The sequence below is a fragment of the Capsicum annuum genome, unplaced genomic scaffold, assembly GCF_002878395.1.
Source record: "Capsicum annuum cultivar UCD-10X-F1 unplaced genomic scaffold, UCD10Xv1.1 ctg3600, whole genome shotgun sequence".
Lineage (NCBI taxonomy): Eukaryota > Viridiplantae > Streptophyta > Magnoliopsida > Solanales > Solanaceae > Capsicum > Capsicum annuum.
This window is the reverse complement of record NW_025842958.1, coordinates 1-24587: the sequence shown is the minus strand read 5'-3', so window position 1 is coordinate 24587 and position 24587 is coordinate 1. Positions and strand designations below refer to the sequence as shown.

The 24587-nt window shown below is 29.7% G+C and overlaps 1 protein-coding gene across 2 annotated transcripts; it reads left to right on the top strand.

Moving 5' to 3' along the window:
* The first annotated feature begins 5960 nt into the window (after positions 1 to 5960).
* Positions 5961 to 9424, top strand: LOC107841915 (transcription factor bHLH162-like). 2 transcript variants are annotated; one of them, XM_047403215.1, is made up of 3 exons: positions 5961 to 6155; positions 7347 to 7697; positions 8566 to 9424. In XM_047403215.1, the coding sequence occupies exons 1-3, from the start codon at positions 6033 to 6035 to the stop codon at positions 8734 to 8736; spliced, it is 645 nt and encodes a 214-aa protein (XP_047259171.1). In that variant the 5' UTR covers positions 5961 to 6032; the 3' UTR covers positions 8737 to 9424. The 2 variants fall into 2 exon arrangements, with proteins under 2 accessions (XP_047259171.1, XP_016541250.1); XM_016685764.2 differs by having other exon boundaries at positions 7341 to 7697; positions 8566 to 9286.
* Positions 9425 to 24587: the final 15163 nt, after the last annotated feature.

Sequence of the window (24587 nt, the reverse complement as noted above, 5' to 3'; positions counted from 1 at the left end):
TAATAATTTACTACTCAAAGATTCATATTTATGAGAATTTTTTTTACGTAGCTATTTTTTTTTTTTTTGAAACGAAGAAAAAAGATGATAAGAGTTAAGAAATTTAAAAAAGGGAGAAATAATAAAGTTCTTAAAATGATAAGGGTGTATCTATTAATTTTTTTGTTATAGAGTAATTTTTTTTCTAGTTAAATTATGATTAGAAAAAAAGTAAGAAAAGAGAATTTTAAAAAAAAAATATTTATGGATAAAATAATTTTATAAATATAGTTATGAAATTACTAAAATTTTTGAAAGTAAATATATAAAATATTTATAAGTGAAATTTTAATTATTTATTTTAACTCATGTCATGTCTCTCATTTAAGTAAAAAAAAATTTCAAAAAAAATAGAGAAAATAGAAATGGGGAGAAGCTCAATCGAAGACAACGGAAGAATTAATAGTCGTTGAAGTCAATTATTCTATGGCCCAAGAAGTCACGCCGCAAAAAACTTTTGCAACTTGCAAGGTATGGAGACATACATGCATGCACAGGGGAAAAATAAGAAAAATCCTTTTTCCACAATTTTTTGGTCAGATCATAATAAAAAAAATTAGGTTCACATTATAAATTAGATAATTTTTTGATATTTTTATCTTGTGTCGAAATTTATTTGAGAAAAAATTCACAAGATTATGTAAATTTTTTCATAATTATGATCAAATATGGGTCCAAAAATTATAGTCATTTAGCACTTCTCAAAAAATAATTGAATGCGAATAAATTGGTTTCTCTTTTTGGTAAAGGAACGCAAATAAATTGTGCTTTTCTGTTGATGAAATAAAGGAATTCCAAATTGGAGTTAATATTCTCTTGATGTACTATATCCAATTAAGTTTTTGGGAAATATGATTTTCAATTTCTTTATAAAAATTTTTTTAATTTTATGCTTTTGTCATAAGTGATTTTTGTTTCTATACTAGTTACTAATAGCCCGTGCAAGGCACGGGTCCAATAAATATTTTTTAAAATTTGTTTTAATTATTTTGATTTATAGTATTTTTTTCTTTATATATTTTGTAAAAATACATGGAAAATTATTCTTTTTAGATATTTTAATTTGTTAACTAATGTAATTTATAATACTTTTTATATAAATTTCAAATGCTTAGTTGGTCATAATAGTTAATTATGAGTGATATAGTAAAGTTACGATTGAAGCACCGAAGCAAACATGTCTTAATGACTTATAAGAACTAATTAGAAGTGATATATCAAAATTACTATGAAAATACTTGTGAAAAATATTAAATGATCTTAATAATTAATTAGGAGTGACATAGTAAAATCACGAGTGAAACAACGAAGTAAACATGTCTAATTAGAAGCGATATAACAAAATTATCATACAAAAATATTTGGGTGAAGCAGCTGAAACAGACATGTCATAAATATCTATTTTACTTTTTTATTAAATATTATTAATTTTATAATACATAAATAAAATTATAATAATTAATTAGAAATGATATAATAAAATGACGGAAGAAGCAACTTATAAAGTAGGCAGAAGAAGTAGACATGTTGACGGAGACCTGTTTGCTTCTCCTCCTCATTCCCTCTTATAAAATTAGAAGTGATATAACAAAATTACTATATAAAAATATTTGGATAAAACAACTGAAACAGACATATCATAAATATTTTTTTTATTTTTTATTAAATATTATTAATTTTATAATACATAAATAAAATTATAATAATTAATTAGAGATGATATAATAAAGGAAGAAGCAGTTTATAAAGAAGGCAAGAAAAACAGACATGTTGACAGAGACCTACCTGCTTCTCCTCCTCATTCCCTCTTATAAGATATAATCTAATAAATTGTTATTTTTACACATAAAAGATCGAAATAAGTCATTTACTTTTATTTAAGTTGTAAGAGGACAAGAAATCTTATTTCCTCTAATTCTTTTGCCCTACAATTGTAATAAATGGGTCATTATTTCGTTCATTAAACCATTTCTTTATAAAAATAATTTTAATTGTATGTCTTTTTTACAAGTATTTTTATTTCTACATATAATAAATTATTATTTTTACACATAAAAGATCTGAATAATAAGTCATTTACTTTTATTCAAGTTGTAAGAGGACAAGAAATCTTATATCCTCCAATTCTTTTGCCCTACAATTGTAATAAACGGATCATTATTCGCTCAAATATGAACAAATTGAGCAGATCATAATTTGATGAGTTGATTTTATCACTCTTATTACCCAGCCACTAGCAACGCGCAGGGCAGAGCCACTTTTAGCTTAGGGGTTCATTCGAATCTTTTTTGACGAAAAATCATACTATTTATACATGATTAAAAGTATCTTTTATGTATATATAATTGACGTTGAACCTTTTTTAGTTAGGTCGTATGTTTATTTCTGAACCTCCTTAGTAAAATCGTGGCTTCACCGTAGAGAATAGCAGAAGAAAGGTATATTTAGGAAACTTTCTGCTAGCCCAAGATTATTAATTAAGATCGGAAGATTCAACTAAGAAGAGGAAGCTAGAAAGGTGAAGAAAAATATTGAAAGAAGAGAACTTAGATTTGGAAGAAATTACTTGAATATGTTTTTTAGTGGATTTGTTTTTAGATTGTTACAAATGTTCAAGACATCCCTATTTATATTTGTGTATAGATGATTCTAGAAAATCTTCTAGATACTTCTACAAGAAGATATTTCCTTATTCAAGTGACTATACTAGATTATTCATAAAACTTACTTAGAACCTATGTTTCACTAACTAGATTATTCTAGAAATTTAACTAGAAAACTATGATACTTAATCTTTCAAAAAATCCACTTTAAATATTTTTCACATTCACCAGTCCACTAACAGAACTAGCATACAACGAGAGAATTTAAATAGTACTATTTAACAAAAAATTATACTACCTTCGTCTCATTTTTTGTGTCGCCATTTAATCGAATACGAAATTTAAGTAATAAGTGATGACTTTGTAAAGTTTACAAAATTATCCCTTTCAAAGTTATTTTAATATTTACTTTTTGATTGTCCTTTCATAATAAGTGAGATCCATTAAGAATAAATTGAATATGATGTCATTAAATAGTTACCAAATAAAAAAAGATAACATTTTTTTTGAAATGCATCAAAAAAAAATAACGATACATAAAGTGAGACGAAAAAATATTATTTATACATAATTAAAATTACTTTTATGTATATAATATAATATTAAACGAACTTTTAATTTCTAAATGTCACTGACAACGCGTCGAACGCAAAGTATACAAAGTGCAAAACAACGTTGGAATCAGAACATGTTTTTCAATAGATTCCTTATAATTTTAGGCAAATTTTCAACGTGGCTTTGTCTTTTAATAGTCCAAAAGTACTGCTTTCCTTTCCCAGAAATGCTCGTGAATTGCCACAATTGGTTTTATACACTTTAGTCCAAGTCACAAATAGAATAAGGAAATAACATAAACATACATCTTTAACTTATTACATTATATAAATTTTTATTTTTATAAAATAGTTATAAAAATTTCAATTAACTATGTATCTTTATTAGATGTATTGAAAAGCTAATTATGTATTTTGATATATTTAAAAATAAAAAAATATTTATTAAAAGCTCATTATATATTTTTATAAAAAAATATATTTTCATTAGATATGTTATGTATCTCGACAGATTCGAAATTGAAAAAAAATGTATCACGAGCTATTTACATACCTTTACAAAGGAAAAAATGTTTCTTTATTGGATGTATTGAGAGTTAATTATGTATCTCGACAGATTCAAAATCAAATTTTTGATAGTAATTACGCAAAATGTTAAAATTTTCTGTAATTAAACTTCAAACTATCGAAATTTATGTTGTTTTTATATAGATTTCTTGAATCGGACACCAAAGACTGTCATACTAACCATCAAGAGAAAGCGCATGATTTTAATATGACTTCACGAGGTTATACTTTTAGATGCGACTGTATGAAGTTATCAAATTTCACAAATATATGACCTTTTGCACAAAGCGAAAAATATGCAAAAATTTATGAAGCGAATACTAATTAATGACACCCCAAAAGAAGATATTTGAGCTCTTCGCTCGTAAAATAAATTGGATCATCAATTCATCCACAACTAAAGAAATTAAGCAAATTATATTTTTATAAGCTAATTTTATCATTATTTCTGACCCCGCCGGCAGCCACTAACGACAAGTCGAACACAAAAGTGCAAGACATCGTTAGAATTCAAAACATCTTATAATAATTACGCGAAATTTTCAACGTAGCTTATCTTTTTCTTGTCCAAAAGTAGTCTTTCTTTCCCAGAAATGCCCCTGATGAATTGCCACAATTGGTTCTATATCACTTTAGTCCAAATCACAAATAGATGAATTGAATCGAACACGAAAGACTACGTTGAGTATAGACAAAATTTTCAAATTACTCCCCATCTATCTTTACTTGTTCATTATTAACTTAACACATACTTTAAAAAATAATAAATAATAAAAATTATATTACTATATCACCTTTTGAATATTAATAAATTTAATGTTCTGATAAATACATTAAATAATGAATCTATATTTAATAGCAAATTAATGATTAAGGAATTTGTGATCTCCTTAATTATATAATCTTGGATAATCTTCCACTTCATGAACCATTTTTAAAATTAAATCATATTCATGATTCATTTCTTCACAACAATTAAAAGAAAAAAAGCAGTTCGGTACACTAAAACTTCCATGTGATTCGAGGAAGGGTCAGACTATAAGAATTTATTATACGCAACCTTACCTTACATTTCTGCCCGAGGTTGTTTTCACGACTTAAACCCGTGACCTCCTGATAACATAATACCAACTTTACTAGTTACTCCGAGGATTCTCTTTCATTTATTCATACTAAGGGATCATTTGGTTGGGAACAAGTTATCCCCGAATAAGTTATTTCATCACTACGACATAAATGGTAAAAAAAATAATTCCAAACTTAACTTATACCTTCAGTCAAATACAAGATAAAATAAATTATGAGTTTTATCTCAAAATTATTATACCTTATAACTCATACCAGACAACTCCTAATAGCAGGTGAGAAATTTAAGGATTTTCAAATAAAAAACTATATTCCTCATAAAAATATATACTAGGTCTAGATGAATACGGTACATAATTAGCACACGTTGCAAACGTGTTATATGATTGAGCAGAGTCGAATGACTTTTAAAAGTAGTTATTAGTTTTAGTTCTTAACTTTTAAATAACAATTAAATTTGAGGAATTAAGAACTCCCCACCCACTTACAAAATAAATAAAAGAAAATACCTTTTCTAAAGATTGTTGATGCCTAAAATGAAGATTTCATATGTAAAAATGACGATCTCTTATAAAAAAGACATAAATTTTTTTAAAAAATAAGTGAACTACAAAACTAATTCTTCCCAATTATTTTAGGATAATTTTTCTAAGCTAAAATGACTCCATATAAGAGTCGTTTGGTATGCAAAATAAAATAAGCAAAGTCGTTATCCCATGCGATTATTTATCTCACCTTCAAATATGATAATAATCTCACTATTTTAATATAAATTACAGGATAAAATAATCTCAAAATTAACTAATGAGTATAAAATTAATTCTAATTTTTATTTCGTATTTCTTATTCTTATTCCATTATGCTTGTATAAGAACTAAAAAAAGGAAAGAGCAAGTGGGGAGAAGGAGAGATGTGGCAATGAAGCAATCAATCAGCGTCAAACTGACGTTTTCATTGCTACGTTATCGTATCTTTTTTTTGTCGACGATCCCCAATTTTACAAATTTTCGTGTGGGCCCCTATATTACCTTTATTATAAACTAATATAAACTATAAATATATCCATTGCTCCCCGGTATCTGCAAAAAAGATTATTTACAACTTCTTGAAATAGAAGAATACTTAAACTAGATAGTATATTACTTAAGAGTTTCCATAAAGAGTACACTTGATCATCAACAAAATGTATAGTGGTTCAAATTCAGCAGCAAGATTGGAAAAAAAGTATGTGGAGAAGAATAGAAGGAACAAGATGAAGACACTCTTTAACCAGCTTTATTCCCTCCTCCCATCTCATCCCTTTCAGGTTTAATTTCTTCTCAACTTTTATATTTGTACTAGGAAATATATTTTTCTTGACAAGAGCGGGCTGTTTAGGTGGTAAACACTCTTAATATTTAATATTAAGATTATGAGTTTGAGTCATGTTAAACTCCCAGAGAGTCCTAAGAAGGGTAAGAAACAAAAATAATAAACAAATTGTGTTTAATTTCTTGATAGAGGGATTGCTCATCATGTGATAAGCACTCTCTCCACGTGTAACCCTAAAATTATGGATTCGAGTTACTGAAAGGAGAAAAATGTGAGAGCACCTAAGGAAGGATAAAAAGTAAAAAAAAAAAAAAAAAAAAAAAATTCTTCTACTCCAAATTCTGTCGACTAATATGAATTTGTGTTGATTGAATAAATCATCACTTTTAACGGATTCAACTTGATTTAATTTTTTTAAAAGTAGATACAGATGTGAATTATAGTATCACAAGAATGTGACTCTATCGAGTTTTGAGAATGTGAGTCTATAGAGTTTTGAATCCATAACTGAAAAAAAGTACAATGGATAGTGTTGAGAATATAAAGCTGGTTGAACTCATCAAATTTATATTCTGAATGATGAGAATGAAATCCTAGATAAGCGATTAAGGGATTTGAAATCGTCTTTTTGTTATATGACTTAATTCTAGTGTTCTATTAACTAGTTTCTATTTTTGTCCTTTTTTTTTTCCTTTAAAAGAATCACTTATTGTTCCTAAACTTACAACATATATATAGACTACAGTAAGAGGTCAAGGAACAAAACCCTAAAAGATCTATGAAAACAAATATAGATATAAGCATAATAAACTTGGTGCAATAATCGCATTCAGCATTCTTATTGTATCCTCCCAATTAATCAATGTATGTAGAGTAGATATGTACGTTCCCTAGTGAATTGTATTTTTTCGCCCGATTAATAGTATTTTTGTTCCCTCCTTGTAGCTAAATTTTGATTTTAGTCCTTGTGATATCTGATTAGGCATATTTTACTTTCAATTAGTTGAAATGTGCACGTTGATCCTTTACTTGTGAACAGTCATAAATTTACTAGAATTATGAATTGTTCCACCACTAATAATTATATACGTATATGTTATGTTAAATTTGTATATATTAAGGGATACACGTTTTAATTAATCAAAAGTTAAATATACTGATAATGTGTTTACCTCAAAAGTTGCAGGAAGCAATGTCATTGCCAGATCAAATAAATGCAGCAATAAAATATATAAAAAGCTCGGAAATCAAATTGGAGAAGAGCAAAATGCAATTGGAAAAATTAAGGAGTAAAAAAAGGCCTACTTTATTATGCATGGAAAATCATGATTCCAATACAAGTACCAGCAAATTATCACCTCAGATTGAGATCCAAGAAATGAACCCAACAATGGACTTAATTTTGATCACTGCCCTTGATAATATAGCTATGTTTTATAACATAATTAGGTTACTTCATGAGGAAGGTTTTGAAGTAATTAATGCCAATTTTTCACTCCATGGGAACTCTATGATGCAGATTTTACATGAAAATAAGGTCAGTATATGCTCCGATAGTAGTGCTGAATTTGGGCAGGTTGGGGTGAGCTGAGTTAATAAATAGACAAGTTACTAATCCGCCTAAAAGTTACTTGTGATGAAATGGACTAAAATATGGGTCAAATCAAATTCGCTCAATTCTTACTAAGTTTTAGTTACTATATTTATTTTTTGATATTTTTAATAGCTAATAAAATCATTATTTTTTTCTGTATTAATTATGGTTATGTACAACATATCAATTTTTTAAAAAATCTTTTTTGGAAGTATTTTGACAAAATTTCTATAGATTAATTTGCGCTACATATTTGCCCAAATTTTGATTGTCTGGGCTAATAAATTACGGATCAATATCCCGCCCAAGCTTTAGCAGATTGAATGGATTTATAATTTAGCGAGCTAATTTTGTCACATGTACACATAATATAACTATATTTATACAATCAGTAGTAGTAGGGTAGTACTACTAATTTCTAATAAGAGTCGTTTGGTACGTGGGATAAGGATAATAATCCTGAGATAAAATTTGCAATTAACTTTATCTCATATTTGATGTGATGAATTAACTAATCTCATAACTATTTTATCTCACGATGCAATTTTTACTTGAATGGCAGAATTACTATCCCATATAAAAGGTGAAGTAAAATAGTCCCGTAGAATTTCCCTGTTTATTCCATCTTGTGTACCAAACGACTCTTTTAGATTAAGTTCACTGACCATATAGAAAATATTTAAACGATTAGATCACTTAAAAAGAGTTAATCAGTACTAACAGTACTCTAAAAATATTTGAAATGAGTTCTTCATTTTCATAAAGGACTATCATTTCGAATCTATTATAACACCTTTTAATTTCTGTGTAGATTATTGGGAAGTCAACATTAATGGAGTCTAGAGCTACAAGGGTGTATACAAGACTGAAGGAATTGATATATGTATCTTCTTCTTCAACTGATGATATTATTGAAACCCTACTGCATTCATGGGATTATGAAATTCATTCTGAAATGCTAGGGTTAATTAATTTGTTGTAAAAGATTTAATAAAGTATAACTCACGAGTTTTTGCTTAAAATTAACCTTTGTAATAAGTCGTTTGTGGTGTCGTAAGAGGACTCAAGTTTTTTTTTTTTTTCCTGATATCCCATCCGATCTCTAATATTCATATTGGAGTTCAACTAATTTGATTTCGAGTCTAAAAATTTCACTATAGGGAGTAAGGAGTAAGCGCTCCCTCTCCACCACAATTGATGTGTGGTAAGTTATTAAATTATATACTCATTGGAAGTGCAATAAATATTTTTATTTTCTTTGTATTAATTTATTGTAGAAGATTATTTGTTTATATTACTTTTAACTTGATAAACTGCAAGCAGCAAGATCATTGACTTGGTCCAATATCTTCAAAAATAAGTGCATCAAAACAAACAATGTATGTGTGATTTTTTTTATGTTGGCGCCTCAGTCATATTTGCTTGAATAAATATAAAAAAGGTTGAAATTTTAGCCAATTGCATTTGTATTTGAATAAAAATAATAATTTGTTCTTCGAATTTTAACACATAAATATAATTTAAATATACTCAAATTTAAAATATAAGTTTCATATATCATAAAGAATAAAACACGACCACCATGTTGAAAAATCGGGCACACACAACGAAAGCAAATATACAAAATCACTTTAATGTAATATAGACAACCGACATAATCACATACTTCACGCAAAGGCTGCTTAAAAATAACCAGGAATACCTTTTGAAACGTGAGAAGATATCTTGAAGCGAATCCATCTTCGAATCTGTGATCTTCTACAGTGATCCCAAATTTACAGCCGAACTCTCTCAAAAGTACTCTCTCAATACTTGAGTGGACAAGTACTGAATAGAACACCCAATTCTTTCTATTGTTCCTCCTGTTGTTGTTCAATTTGTAGTCTAGGGAAATCTCTATTTATAGAGATATTCTCCTAATTCAAGGAGGAAAGAAAAATACACGCCTATTTCTACTTGAACAAGGACAGACGGTGACTTTTCTTTTTTTTTTTTTTCATAGAAAATAGAATTTCGAGTTCTAGTGTAATATGGGCACTATAGGGACCACAAAATTAATTACTGAGGCTCTCTATAATAAAAATAATTCAAAATCTCAATTTGAATTATTCTTACCACAATAAATTACAAATTATTCCACTAAAAATTCGTAATTGCAATCCTCTATTTTTATTTCAAAATTTTTCATTAAACACTTATGTAATTTCCCATCTTAAGATTATAGATACTAATCAATAAATTAAATTACTAACGAATTTAATATAATAATTGATTTTCTTTAGACCAATACTTAACTTATTTCATATGTGAAATTCATAAATCTACCGACCGAATTTACACATGAAAACTTATAAGCTTCTCATAAAAGGCGTATCATCAATCTCTATACCGAGACATGAATTCCATCAACTAATTTATTATTTCACCAATATATGTTATTATGATCCAATATACCAGGAATATTGACACATATCATAATATCACCATTTAATAAATAAAAACGATAAATAATCTATACAAATCATAATAGTTATATCAAGATTGAGAATATAAGTACATTTAACAGTTTAGAGAATATGTTTTTATCAGTCAGTCCAAAACAACTATCTCTACTCGGTCCCATTCAATGCATACAAAATACACTGACACGAGAAGTTAGAACCATACCGTTCTCGTAATCAAGATAAGTTATATTTGATCTCGTTCTACAATCATTCTGATGGTTTGTCCAAATTTTCATCTACGATTGTGAACTATAACTTTAACTTATAATAATTGATGATTTAATCTTCTGTTTATAAGCTAAACTCTATACACCAAATCATCTACTATATAAGTTGAGGACACATGTATGACAATGATCTATTTAACTAATGATTTATTGAATTGAATAAATAAATAAATAATTATTCAATAAATAATACTACACCAATGATCTATTTAACTAGTAATATAGTTTATCTCCATCTCACTTTTTGTACACACAAGACTCATCAAGACACTGCTTAAAATTAAAAGTCTTAACTGTATTGTCAAAACAAGTGTTCCATGCCCTAGAATATTGCTTTAATTCATAAATGGATCTCTTAATCTTGCACAACATGTATTTTTTTTAATGAAACCATCTAGCTGTCACATAAAAATGCTCTCATCAAGACTTCCCTTAAGGAAAGCTGTCTTGACATTCATTTGCCAAATCTCATAGTCATAATGAGCAGCAATGGATAAGAGAATTCTAATATACTTAAGCATGACTACTGGCGAAAAGGTTTCCTTATAATCAATTTCTTCTTTCTGAGTAAATTCTTTTGCAACAAGCCTAACTTTGTAAGCTTGCACTTTTTCATCTAATTTTCTCTGTTTTTTTTATAGATCCACTTACATCTAATGGGTTTGACTCCATATACAGGTAGTTCTATAAGATCCCAGATTTTATTAGAGGACATGGACTCTATTTTTGATTTCATAGTAATAATTTATTTGTCTGCATTTTTATCCTGCAGTGCTTCATCGTAATTTATGGGCTCGATATTCAATTCTTCAGTGATTCTATCAAAAGACTCTCCCAAGAGTACATACCGAGAGGATTTTCTTATCTTTCTCCTACTATGATGAGGCACTACAATCGTAAGGTCGATTTAGAGGGAATTGCACTATTATGATCTTGTGATTGAACATCATTTTGAGTCTTTATGTTATCTTCATCACCTTGCAGTGTTGAGATATCATTGACTTCTTTCTCTTGTGCACATCCTCACAACTTTGATGCAATGAATTTTCAAAAACTCATACTTGTGAAACTGTTTATCTATTAATATCTCTCCCACTACTAAAATGCAATAGTATGTTAACTCTGAATCTGGAGTTTGAATTTGATTTTCATTACCGTTAGTAGATTGATTCATTACCTCTTTGCCTATTTCCATAATACTAATTTACTTCTAAGAATGTGGTTTGTTACAAAACCCTTTTCTAAAAACTTGGCATTGATACTTACGATTTTCTTTTTTATAGGATTATAGAATAGACCACCTTTCGTTCCTTTTGGATAACCAATAAAAACACATACTTTTGATCTACGTTTTAACTTTTCTGCCTTCTCTTTCAACACATGTGCTAGACATCCCCAAATTCAAATATGTTTCATACTAGGTTTATGCTCATCTCATAGTTCATGAGTGTCATCGGTACCGACTTGGAAAGACTAAGTTTAAAATATAATTTGTAGTTTTTAGTGCATAACTCCTAAAATAAAAAAGAAAAATTAGAGAGAGACTCATTTCTTAGTCATTTTTTCTTCTAAACAGGATCTACATGTTGGTAGTGCCTCCACTTTTAATGAACCTAAAAGTTTATTTCGAACCTACCTAGCTCGAAATCTTATCTAGATTTATGTGACATAGACGCAAATTTCATAAATAAGTCTCAATAAATTCAGAAGAATATTTCTTTTACTTGAAAGATTAACATTGTTCAGCTCAATGATTTGTTGCAATTCATGAGAGACATTAATAATAAAAAGATAATCAATTAATATTTCAGCAGAGATAAAATATTTATTATAACTAATAAGACATCGTTATCAAAAAAATTAAGATCATAACCATATCTCAGAGCTTTAGAAACTGAAATCAAATTTCTTCTAATAGCAGGTGCATATAATGCGTCTTTTAAAATTAAAACTCTATCACTACCAAATGAAATACTAATATTTTCTAATGCTAAAACTGTAGCTATTAGACCATCAGCCTGAAAAACACTAACTTTACCTCTATTCAACTTGCACCTTTCTTTAAACCCCTGCAAAGTAGTGCAGATGTAACTAGTGGCTTCTGAATCTACACACCATGATATGGTAGAAACAGCCACTAAACACGTTTCAATGACAAGTGAAAGTGAATCTAGCTTGTTTTTTTGCTTGGCTAGTAAAACTGGACAATGCATCTTTCAATTTCCTAACATCTTGCAATGAAAATACTTGCCGTTAAGCTTTTTCACACCGTCAGTTAGAGCTACAACTTTCTTTTGTGAATCTTTTTCTTTTTCTGTCCACCTTTCGATTTAGAAGTAGAATTTTTTTCAATAAAATCATGACTCTCAAGTTTATTTTGTCTCAAAATAGTGCTAAAAGAGGTAGAAAGAGACATATTGAATATATATCTATATACTCAAAGAGTCAATCGATGAGATATTGCATGAGTAGTTCTCCAATCTCATCGATTGACTCTTATATATATATATATATATATATAATGACCAATTTTCACTTCATAAACTTTTACAAACCTAACTCAGATGGGGAGTATACTGTTAGGTTAAGTGAAAACATACTTTAGTTACATTGATCCAATCATATATTACTCAGTTTAGGAGAGTTAATACAGATTATCAAATTAGAGATTAAATACGTAATAACTTGTACTAAATTCATTCAATAGGGAGTTAGGAAGGTCTAAGCCAACACATAAATTTAATACTTTATTACTATTTAATCTTGATAATCATGGGGACGAATCCTCTTTACTAAAATAATTTCTCTTCATTAATATACGTGAGAGTTCAAGATATTACGTTTCTCCTATTGAGTGGAGACTTTTGATATCTCTTCTCATGTACATTTATTCTAAAAAATTTACACATAATATATTGAGCTAATTTCACTGATTTAAATAAATAGACCACTTTTATTGATCCTATTTATTAATCATAATTCTCAATTTATGTATTGATATAATTATACATGTATAAAATTATTAAGAATTTTTAATCTTTCAAATAAATAGATTATTTTAATTTTATTTATTAATCATAATTCTTAATTTATACAACTCGTGAAAACAATAAATCGTCCACCCTCTTGTGAAACAGAAGTACCATCCAAAATTAATTTTACTCCGTTAAAAATTTCAAGACAGTTAAAAAAAAATTGCCCTAATAGATTCCAAATATTAAGGACCATCTGTTTATTAACATTAAACTAAAAAGGGCCTTTGACAAGTGAATAATTGTCACAAACTTACTGTTTCACATGACACAAGAGAATCATGCAAGATTTGATAGAAAACAAACTCTAGAAAAAATTAACAGGTTCCTTGATCATCTACGATGTTATATCACCGCAGCCAACCACCTGTCCTCTCCTTTTTCTTTTGTTTTCATGGTAAAGCTACAAATCACGTTTTTACATGTTATCTATAAAGATGCAAGCAAGGCTCGTGATCTCAATTATTGAAAAATTAGTCATATGCAACGGAAGTAAATATACAGAATCACTTACATGTAATATAGACAACCGACATAAATACATAGTTCACGAAAAGTCTGTTTAAAAATAATCAGGAATACCTCTTGAAGCATGAGCAGATATCTTGAAGTGAATCCGTCTTTGAATTTGTGGTCTTCTATCGTGATCCCAAATTCACAGCTAAACTCTCTCAATACTTGGGTGGACAAGTAATGAATAGAATACTCAATTCTTTCTATCGTTCCTCCTCTTATTGTTCAATTTTTAGCTAGGAAAATCCCTATTTATAAAGAAACCCTCCTAATTCAAGGAAGAAAGAAAAACACATGCTTGTTTTTACTTGAACAAGTACAGACGTTGACTTGTCGTTTTTCCATAAAAAATAGGATTCCAAGACCCCAAAATTAATTACCGAGGCTCCTTATTATGAAAATAATTCAAAATTTCAATTTGAATTATTCTTACTATAATAAATTACAAATTATTCCACCAAAAATTTGTAATTACACTTCTCTATTTTTATTTTAAAATTCTCCATTAAATACTTATGTAATTTTCATGTTAAGATGATAGATACTAATCAATAAATTAAATAACTAACTAAATTCAGATTTGAATATAAAAACAAAAGAAATAGGAAGAAGTATATTCTTTTATATGAATATTGTTTAATACTAAATATTCGTGTTAGAAAAAATAGGATGAATATTATATTTAAATGAAACAACCAAAATAAAACACCTCATGAAATTTGACAAAAAATTTAACGTTAAACAATATTCACTTTATAACCCAATAGCCAGAGAATGGCTCAACATATACAAGTTCATAGTCATCTAAATGGATTTCATGAGCACAACCGCATGAAAATGGATTTTATTTGACAAATGAACCAGAAAAAAAAAAGGAATGTAAAATTCAAGATAATGACTACGACGAGCAGAACTATATTTGGGGGAATTTTCCTTTGCTTTCTCATTAGGGTAAGCAACAGAAATAATGAATGTTCGGTTCCAGTTACAAAGCATATTCTCTTAAGTTTCATAATTACAAGAGATATCAAGGAATTACTCAATACACAAGTTAAATTTAGAGTGTGTTTGAGATGCACAGAATCAGGTACATCCACATCAGCCGCCAATCCTTCTTTTTTCATTTTTTTTTTTTGAAAATCCATGGATATGGTAAAACATGAATCTGGTCTCATCAGAAATCCATGAATTTGGTAAAATATGGATCATGTCAAAATTCATGAATCTGGTAAAATATAGATTTGATCTCGCTTCATTAATGTATATCAAATGAACTTTGAATCCATCATTGTTTCGGTATGTACAATAGTGTAGTGGTTGATCCCTTGTGCTTATCAAAAAACATGAAGCTGATTTCACTGAAAAAGGGGAAGAAGAATGGCAGTTGCTTTTGATTTCATCTTGGTCTCACTAGAAAATACGGATCTGGACAGATGTGGCTCTATCAGAGAAGATAAAGGTGAGAACATGGTGAGGAAGCATTAGAGTTTGGATGGTGTTCCGGTGGATTTCTATCGGAACAGTAAGAGTGGAGTAGGTGTATCTAACTTAGAGACATGTACTAATGTATCTAGTTGGGTATCTTAAATACATGTAAATCACGCTTCAAATATAGTATATCTAAGATAAATTACACCTAACTACTTTAAAATTATTCCAGATACAAAAAGCTTAAAATTTTTTCAGATACACAGATCTAGATACACAATCTCAAATATATAGCTAGATACACAATTCCAAACTCCACGTGATTTAGATATACAGGCCTAAGATACATGCAATTTACCATTACCCAGTATGTTTTGTAATTAGTTTAAAGTTAAGTTAAGGGGCCTTTGTAGATAGCTCCTTATGTTTGACTATTTCTGTTATTTGTCGTTCTCATTATTAATATGATATTGATAAATGTAGAAGGCTTAGATCCTGATTACTTGAAGAAAAGAATATTTCAAAAAGCATATAATGTGTCTAAAGTATGTGTATCTACGATCTAAAGATTGTGCATCTGAACATGTGTATATGTGATTATGTATCTAAAATATTTTAAAGTTGTGTATCTGAAATAATTTTAGTTCTGTATATCTTAAATATTTTAAGTCTTTTATCTTGAATAGTTTAAGACTCTGTATCTTAGAAATTTTATGGCCTGTGTATCTTTATATTTTTAATACCTAAACATCACAAATATTTTTATGCCTGTGAATTTAAGTTTTAAATTTTATGTATCTTAAATAAAAAATAGAAGATAAACAGTCATAAATACGCTGTCGGCCACCCCTGTTACGCTAGCAATCACGATCATCACCGTCGCAAACACCCACGTCGCCAGCAGCTCCCCTGTTACACCGTCTGGCGATCCACCATCACTGCTGCAATACCCCATGCCCGCCAGATCAGTCCACCACCTTTCTTCCCTCCCCGTTTTCACCACATCCAACAAGCTATTGTAGCTTTCACAAAGGGAAGCAAACCACTGCAATAGCAATCCATTGCAGCCCCCATCAAACTCTAACCAGAAATCCATCACAAAATCACTATCTCCGGTGAAAAACAACAATAAACAACAACCCACTATAAGTCCGCTACTTGATACAAGCACGACTAGTTTGAAGCACATTAGGAGGAGCTTTCATATATGGATGATCGCTTGAAATTCATAGAAAGACATATAGACAAATAGACAATCAGGATGCCATTTAGACAATCAAGAAGGTCCCTTGTGGACTTTTTTTATAAAACAATCACTTTTGGCTATTTCTGTAATATGCTATTTTATAAAGGCAATGACTATAAATAGTTGCTTTAACCATTTTCATTGCTTAGATTTTGAATGATTGATTTGTCTTGAATAGACTTGATATGTAGTTATTCTCGGTTACGATAGTAATTGGGTTCAATTTCAATTGATAGCCTAGATCGAGTGATTAGGATGGATTTTCAAATCGCTTGTGTTATCTTCTTCGCTTGATTGATCATCGAGTTATCATATTGTGTATTCAATTTGTTTTCTCATACATTTGATTGAGTTCTCCTTCTCCCTTGGTTTAATTGTTGTTCAATCGAGTTTTTCTTTTTTCACTTTCCATCTCTTCTTTCTCAGCTATCCTTTAATTTTGTTGTTTAATTCCGCGTATCATATCGATTTTAGTCACCTCCAACTAGGATGTTATCATTTGGTATCAGATATAGGTTAGAGATTTGTTTTTATAATTCTCAATCATAGGTTCATAAATTTGAAAATTCAAAAGATAATAAAAAAAATTCAAAATGTTTTGTCTTAATTTGTTGTTTTTCATACTACATTCGTATTCACTAGTATTTTTTTTTATGTCTAGATTTGAAATTTGGATTGATTTGAAGATGTTTCAAAATTTCACTATTGTTGAGATTGAAAAGGCTTGAAGAAGATGAAGTAGATTTGTCATTTAAAGTTAAATTGAAGTTTGCAAAGCATCGGAGTTTGTTCTATGAAGGGGATCCCAAATCTTGAATTTTTTAAAATTTTAGAGTTAAAATGAAGAAGTTATGAAGATTTAAATTTATGATATTCTTCAAAGTTTGAAGATGGTGAAAATGAGTTTATTTTTGACTTGAAATTAAAAGCCAAAAAATATTGTGAATTTTTTGTGGTGTTGAAAGAAGCATGTACTTAAAATTTCATCAAATTTGAAGCTAAAACAAAGAAGTTATGAATTTTTGAAGATTTATTATGTTTCTGGTAATAAGTTGTGAATTGTTGAAGACTTATTATGTTCTTAGTATTCTTCATTAAATTCATATGTTCTTGAGAAAGAATCCTCAAAGGGTGTTGTTTGATCAAAAAAAGAAAGTGTTGAGGTGTTTGTGGGGCCGAAGAGGTACAAAATATTTTTAAAAAGACTTTTCATCATTTATTGTCGGCCAATCAGAATACACCGCCTGGTCAAGACCCGCCTCAATACTTAGTCCAGCTGCTCATGCTGACATACATTAGCCGCATTAGAACTCTTGTCTAGTGACGCCTAGCTACGTTAGCTCCAACGCGTTTAGCTATTCAGCGCTTCAGCTCCAACGTGTTCAGCTATTCAGTGCTTCAGCTCCAGCCTTGTCCACGCGTGCAAGCCTCAGCCAAAATAGCTTACGCGTGGTTGAGTTGTCTAGCGATCAGCTTCTGCGTGAGCCAATTGAGGAAATGACTTCCGCACCCCGAATATGGTTTTCGCCCTCCAACCTCTCTTATACACAGCTCTAGATTTCTCCAAAGTGGCTTCAGGCCCTCCAAATCTGCTGCCAGCTTCATTTTTGAAACAATTTTCAATATTCTTCATGCAATTTAACCCAAATTTCTTTCTAAATTTCTTTTTTTTAAGTCAAAATCTTGGTAAATTAATTTCATTTTATTAATTCTACATTTTTTTCTTCATATCTTGATTTTAATTGTTAAAAATAGGGTAAGAATATTACCATAGGGTAGTGGATCAAATTGGAGAAATATTAACATAGGGTAGTTGATGTATAAGTGGATTAAATTTGATAAAATCATTGTCAACATTTTTCGTAACACCACTGGGTAGTTGAGGGAAACTTTGTTGCCTGATTGAAGAGGTAACAATGTTATGATCAAAATTTATCGGACTTGATTGACAAATAGGATCATTACACTCAATTAATCGGTCACCATTATTCTTTGTCATGATCCAAAAATGAGGGTCATGATGGCACTTGTCACGACATACCTTGACAAGTAACCATATCACCCAAACTGATACAAAAAGAGAAAAGGACAAAAATACCCCAGGGTAAGGCTTCTGGAACGAAGTCGAACTAACACAAGTAATCATAACAATGCGGAAAGAACTTATTCAAAATATCAATCATGCCCAAAACCAGGTGTCAATAGTGTAAGAACTACTAATACAATCTAAGAGTCAAATACATCAGAAAATAACTACAAAGGAATAATAGCTGTATCTGAATACTAATAAGGACGTAACTATAATAGAAAGATAGAGGTGAACTTCGGATGCATGAATGTCCAACTGCTACCTTGGAAGCTCCAACAATCGCCCAAGTCAATCAAGCTGGGGCGCACTCGAGCTAGGACCTGCACTAAAAGGGTGCAGTAGGCATGAGTACGGTCCATTTGTACTCAGTAGGTATCATAGGCCGACCAAGAAAAGTAGTAAATAAAGCATACAAAATATAAACCAAGGGCACGTCACTTGCAATCAGAAAATGTCCCACAACGGTAGCCCACACCGCTTGCACTAATAATTCTAATATATCACATATATTGCAACGTCACAATAAGATAGAACACAAGTATACATTATATCACATATAAGTAGGACAAGAGGAAACATGCATATACAAGATCATCAAATACAAGTAAAAGAAGATAAGACAATTACATAAATGACAAGTTAATATGGCAATACAACACAATAAAGTAAGTGCAATATATATATATAATGATGATGCAAGAGGCCATCACACAACCTCTGGGATCATCGCATAATCCCCGTATACATCTACGGAGGCATGCCTTCCAACGCAGGACCCATGGAGGGTTCGTCAATCCATATAGAATCCACATATATCATATCTTTTTTTCGGTACATCCCTCGGAAAGGTGTTATCAGGTGTTGCCAGTATTTCTCAGATGTTGCCATGGTGGTATCAATATTTCATGAATGAGTATGATATGAAGATATAATACTCACAACCAATCACAATGAGTATTTCCACAACCAACCAGATGATATATTTTCACAACCAACTGCATGATATGTTTCCACAACCAACCACAATGATACATTTCCACAACCACATGAGCCAATATCCACTCATTATTTTCATTTCATTCATGAATTTCTATATGTCTCATAGGCCAATAAAGTATGAATATAATCACAATACACCAATGGTACCATATTAAGTATTTTAACAACACAATACAGTTATCACATGTATTCAAGGCTATCAATATCACATAGGATCCCACACCGTCATACACATCACATAATATCTTGATTTCAACAATTACATCACATATAGGCCTCCACACGGACACAACAAATAGATAGCCATTTTTCATTATTAGTTCCCACTCTTAACATGCAATTTGTATCATCATTTACTACCCAACCCATCTGAAAGAGTTAAGCCATAACCTACCTCAAAAGTCGAAATCGGTTCGTTACACTTCAAACCCATGACCTTACTTTTCACGAATAATCCTGAACTCCACTAAAAACATCAAATATGGAATTTACGCTTCAAAACAAAACCAATGACACCCACATTGACTACTTTTGGTTTAGGGTCAAAACGGACCCTCGGAACGAATTTTCAAAAAAGAAGGGCAAAATCAAAACTTTACTTCAAAAACATGTTCCGCATATTTTTAGGAATCTACAGCTGACAATTCAAGTCAAATCGAGTAAAAAAAAGAGGTTCAAATTGAAGAAAAACTATTTTTAAGTTTTACCGGGTAAAATCTTTAAAATTCGAGTTAAAATCAAGAATCAGAGTTGTTTTGAAGGTTAAATTGATGAAAACTAGTAATTATAAGATAAAAATATTATTCAAGTGAAAACAAGTGAAATTGGGGTTTATAATCAAGCCCTAAGATTTTTGGGATTTTGAGAAATTAATCAAGAAATTACTAAGAAAAAAGTAAATTCTTACCTTAAATCTGTAATAAAACCAAGAAATAGGTGTTAATCTAACTTTTCAAGCTCCCACGAACTTTACTTTTAAGCTTCCACACTATTTTAGAGTTTAACTACCAAGAGTCAAGATGAAAAATGAACAAAAAGGGTCAAAGGGATATTTATATTACAGAAAATCTGGTTTATGCACCAGATTTTTCCCTTCAAGGTCACCCCGGTCTTCTACGGGGTGCCGGAGATTCGTTCGGAGTTAGATATACACAAACTAACTATGCAACCATACTAAATTCGATGGTCCGAACGCGTTGGCAGTCATGTTTTCAACAAAACATCATTTTCACAAAGTTAACCCCCGAAATCCGAAATCACAATTTTTTAAACCGAGGGTCGAAATGAGATTTAAAAGCCATAAAATTATACCAAATACGTTACCACCCTAATATTGATATTTTGGATCTGCTGGTGAAGTTGTATTTTCCATTCGAGGTCGTTTCAACCGAATGTGGATCCCACACCCATATTTCAAATTTTTCAACTTTTCGATCAATAGGTTGAAATGAGCTTGGGTGTACCGGAACACGAACCAAAGAATTACCTAGTGTATAATCGATATCCCGGAGCTGCTGGCTAGTCCGTTCAGCCATCTGTCGCACGGATGAAAAGATATCCACATAAGTCCAAAATAAGTCTCTCGAATCCATAAAAAATCATAATATCACATAAATGATACCAAAATGCATCGAAAATCATGTCAATCACCCCCACACCCCAAAAATACAATAATGCAACTATGGAGAGAGATAGAACAGTCAAATCACACAAAATTATAAATTTCATATATTTCATCAAATTTTTAGTTCGTTACATTCTTCTTGTCACGGTCATCATTCTTCTTGGTGTCATAATGGTAGATCACGTTAAGTGTTAGATCAAACTTATTCTTCGTCTACAAAAAAAGTCAGCAAGGAATAAATTAGGAGTATATGATGATGCTATAGAGAACACATTAGAAACCAAGTTTTATTAGCCCCGAGGAAACTTAACTTCATGCATGAATCTAGTGCTTCATATTTGGAAAGACAAAAGATATGAAGAAAAAAAAATTCTTCCATTCTCTAAAATTAAAGAGGTATACTTAAAGAAAATTGCAGAGAAAGCATGATAATAAGAAGTTTACGTACCTCATTGGATATTGGCTGAGGATCGAGTAAATCTGTACTCCGACATAGCCAAGAAGTTTTTTAGCCAAGGAATTTTTTTCTTTCAATTAGTATATCATCTCATATTACGTCCTTGTTCGTGATATTATCAAGTTTTTTGTTGTTGGATAATTTCTTACGTGCTTGGAAAGCTTTCCAAATATTTTTGCCTGTACTTCTCTCAAGTCTTGTTTCAGTGTCATGCTTCCTTCTTGATATAGTAAAAGAAGTACATACGACCATTTCAATATTTTTCAGCAAGTCCTAACAAGAAAAGCACACTCAAATTAGTTCATATATATACAATCATAATATTCTTGATCTATAATTCTTCCAAAGACTTACCTTAATTAACTCTATTATATACGATGAAAATTTAGTCTTTTAAACTTCACGTGAATCTTTCAAATGTATTGGAGAAACAATAAACAAATTGTGCTTTTCTCTACTAATATATTTGACAATCTTAAAAAGAAAAAAAATAACATATTATATGATCTTTATTAGAATGTGAAAGGCATTAACTTTAAGAAGGGTTATTTTATTTAGGGTTCATATTATTTTGCTGGCAGAACTGTATTCCTTTTTGATTTTTTTTGACTTGGGAGAAAGTAAATAAATTTTTCAATATGGCAATTTGAATGATATTAAACCCTATAAGCCCTAATGGAGCTCCAACGAGGGGTGATTCAAGCCATAGTTAAATATTCCCAAGAAATAAAGTTGAACACCTATCAGAAAAATACTTATTTTTTTTTCCTTAAACCCTAATAGAGTTTCGACCTGAGGATAATTTTAAATCATAGTAAAATATTGAGCGGGTAAATATATATTTTTTTACCAAGACTTTGGAGACGTACAAAGATCCAAATGTTTTGTGTTGGAGTTTGACTAATATAATATTGGACAAGGACATATTTGATTGTTAAGTACACAAACGGACTAAAGGTGCAATATATGACAAAATTTAAGCAATTTCGAATTGTAAAACGACAATAATTCTTCAAGAAAAGTTTCAAAAGTTCTTCAATGTTGTAAATTTTGATATGAACTAGCATGAAAAAAAATTTAAGTAATGCTAGTATGGTTAGGAAAGTGTACCAGATAGCTCATGTGATTCATGGTGATAAATATGAAGATCAGTGAAAATTTCAGGTGCAATTTTACCACCACAATTCTTAAATTTCAAATACGTATTCAATTCTTCATCCGTTGGTATGAAATGAGAACCTATTGACAATTTTTTCTCCCATTCACTATCATATACATAATTTGATTGAATCCATAGGAATGAAAACAAAATAGAGAAACACTAAACTATACATTTCAATGAGATATATTAGGATTTGTGAACTAAGGGGCTAGAGGAAAACTGTGTATTAATACTAATATTTGATAATTCCACTTAATTTGCAATTTGGATTAGAAAAAGAGAAAAGGGTAGTCTTAACTTGCAAATTGGATTAGAGAAAATAATTAAAGTTTAATAAAAAATTTAAGAAAATGTTTAGAAAATAAAATTACATCAAAAAATTTTCTCAGAATATTGAAGAAAACCTAATCATTGTATAATTCTATTTATTAACTGCGTAGTCTTTAAAGTAATTTTTCGTCTTTAATGTAAATTAAAATAATTTATCTCTATCTCTTCCATTATCTGATACTTTCCAGAGAAGTTAAGTACTTATCCATTACTTATTATAATGTTAATTATTTGAGCAAGTTATTTCCGAAAGTAGATTTTAAATATCTAAACTGTTAGGGTCTTCATGTGTTTAATAGTAAAACTCTACGTGCAAATAATACCAATATCAATAATTAATTTTATGTTGGTTCTAATAGTGACTCGTGATTATGTTGTTTTGCTTTTCTAAGCAACATCTTTTTTATTTAAGAAAAAAGTAGTACTAATTTGTTACGGCAATTAATGTTTCATTTCAACAACATTATCAAGTAATTAATTAAGAGGAAATATGTTCTTGTAGATAAAGGTCATATAAATAGTTTGGATAAAAACTTATTAAAGAGATGTCATGAAAACAGAAAGTAATTCCATAAAAGGAAAGCTCTTGCTATATTCTCACAAGTCACATTATTATTACCCTATTATTTATTATGTAATAAAATAAAACGATGATAATATGATCTCTTCTTTATCAGCTATCCTTTATTTTTGCTGTTTGATTTTGTATTTTGATATTGATTTTAGTCACCTCCAATTAGGATTGTTATCATTTGATATCAGATCTAGATTAGAGATTTGTTTTTGTATTTCTCAATCATATGTTCATAAATTTGAAAATCTAAAAATAATCATCAAAAAAATTCAAAATTTTGTGTGTTTAATTGTTGTTTTTGATTGTAGATTGTATTCACTAGTGCTTTTTTTTTTTTTTTGTCTAGATCTAAAATTTGAATTTATTTGAAGGTGTTTTAAAATTTCAACATTGTTGAGCTTGAAATGCTTGAAGAAGATGAAGTGAATTTGTTATTTGAAACTAAATTGAAGCTTAAAAAGCACTGAAGTTTGTTCTTCATATCAAGGGGAGCTCTAATCTCGCATTTCGTAAAATTTTAAAGCTAGAAGAAGTTATGAAGATTGAAGTTTATGGTGTTCATGGCATTCTTCAAAGTTTGACGATGGCAAAAAATGAGTTTAACTTTGGCTTGAAATTAAAGGCTAAAAATACTAAAAATTATTCATG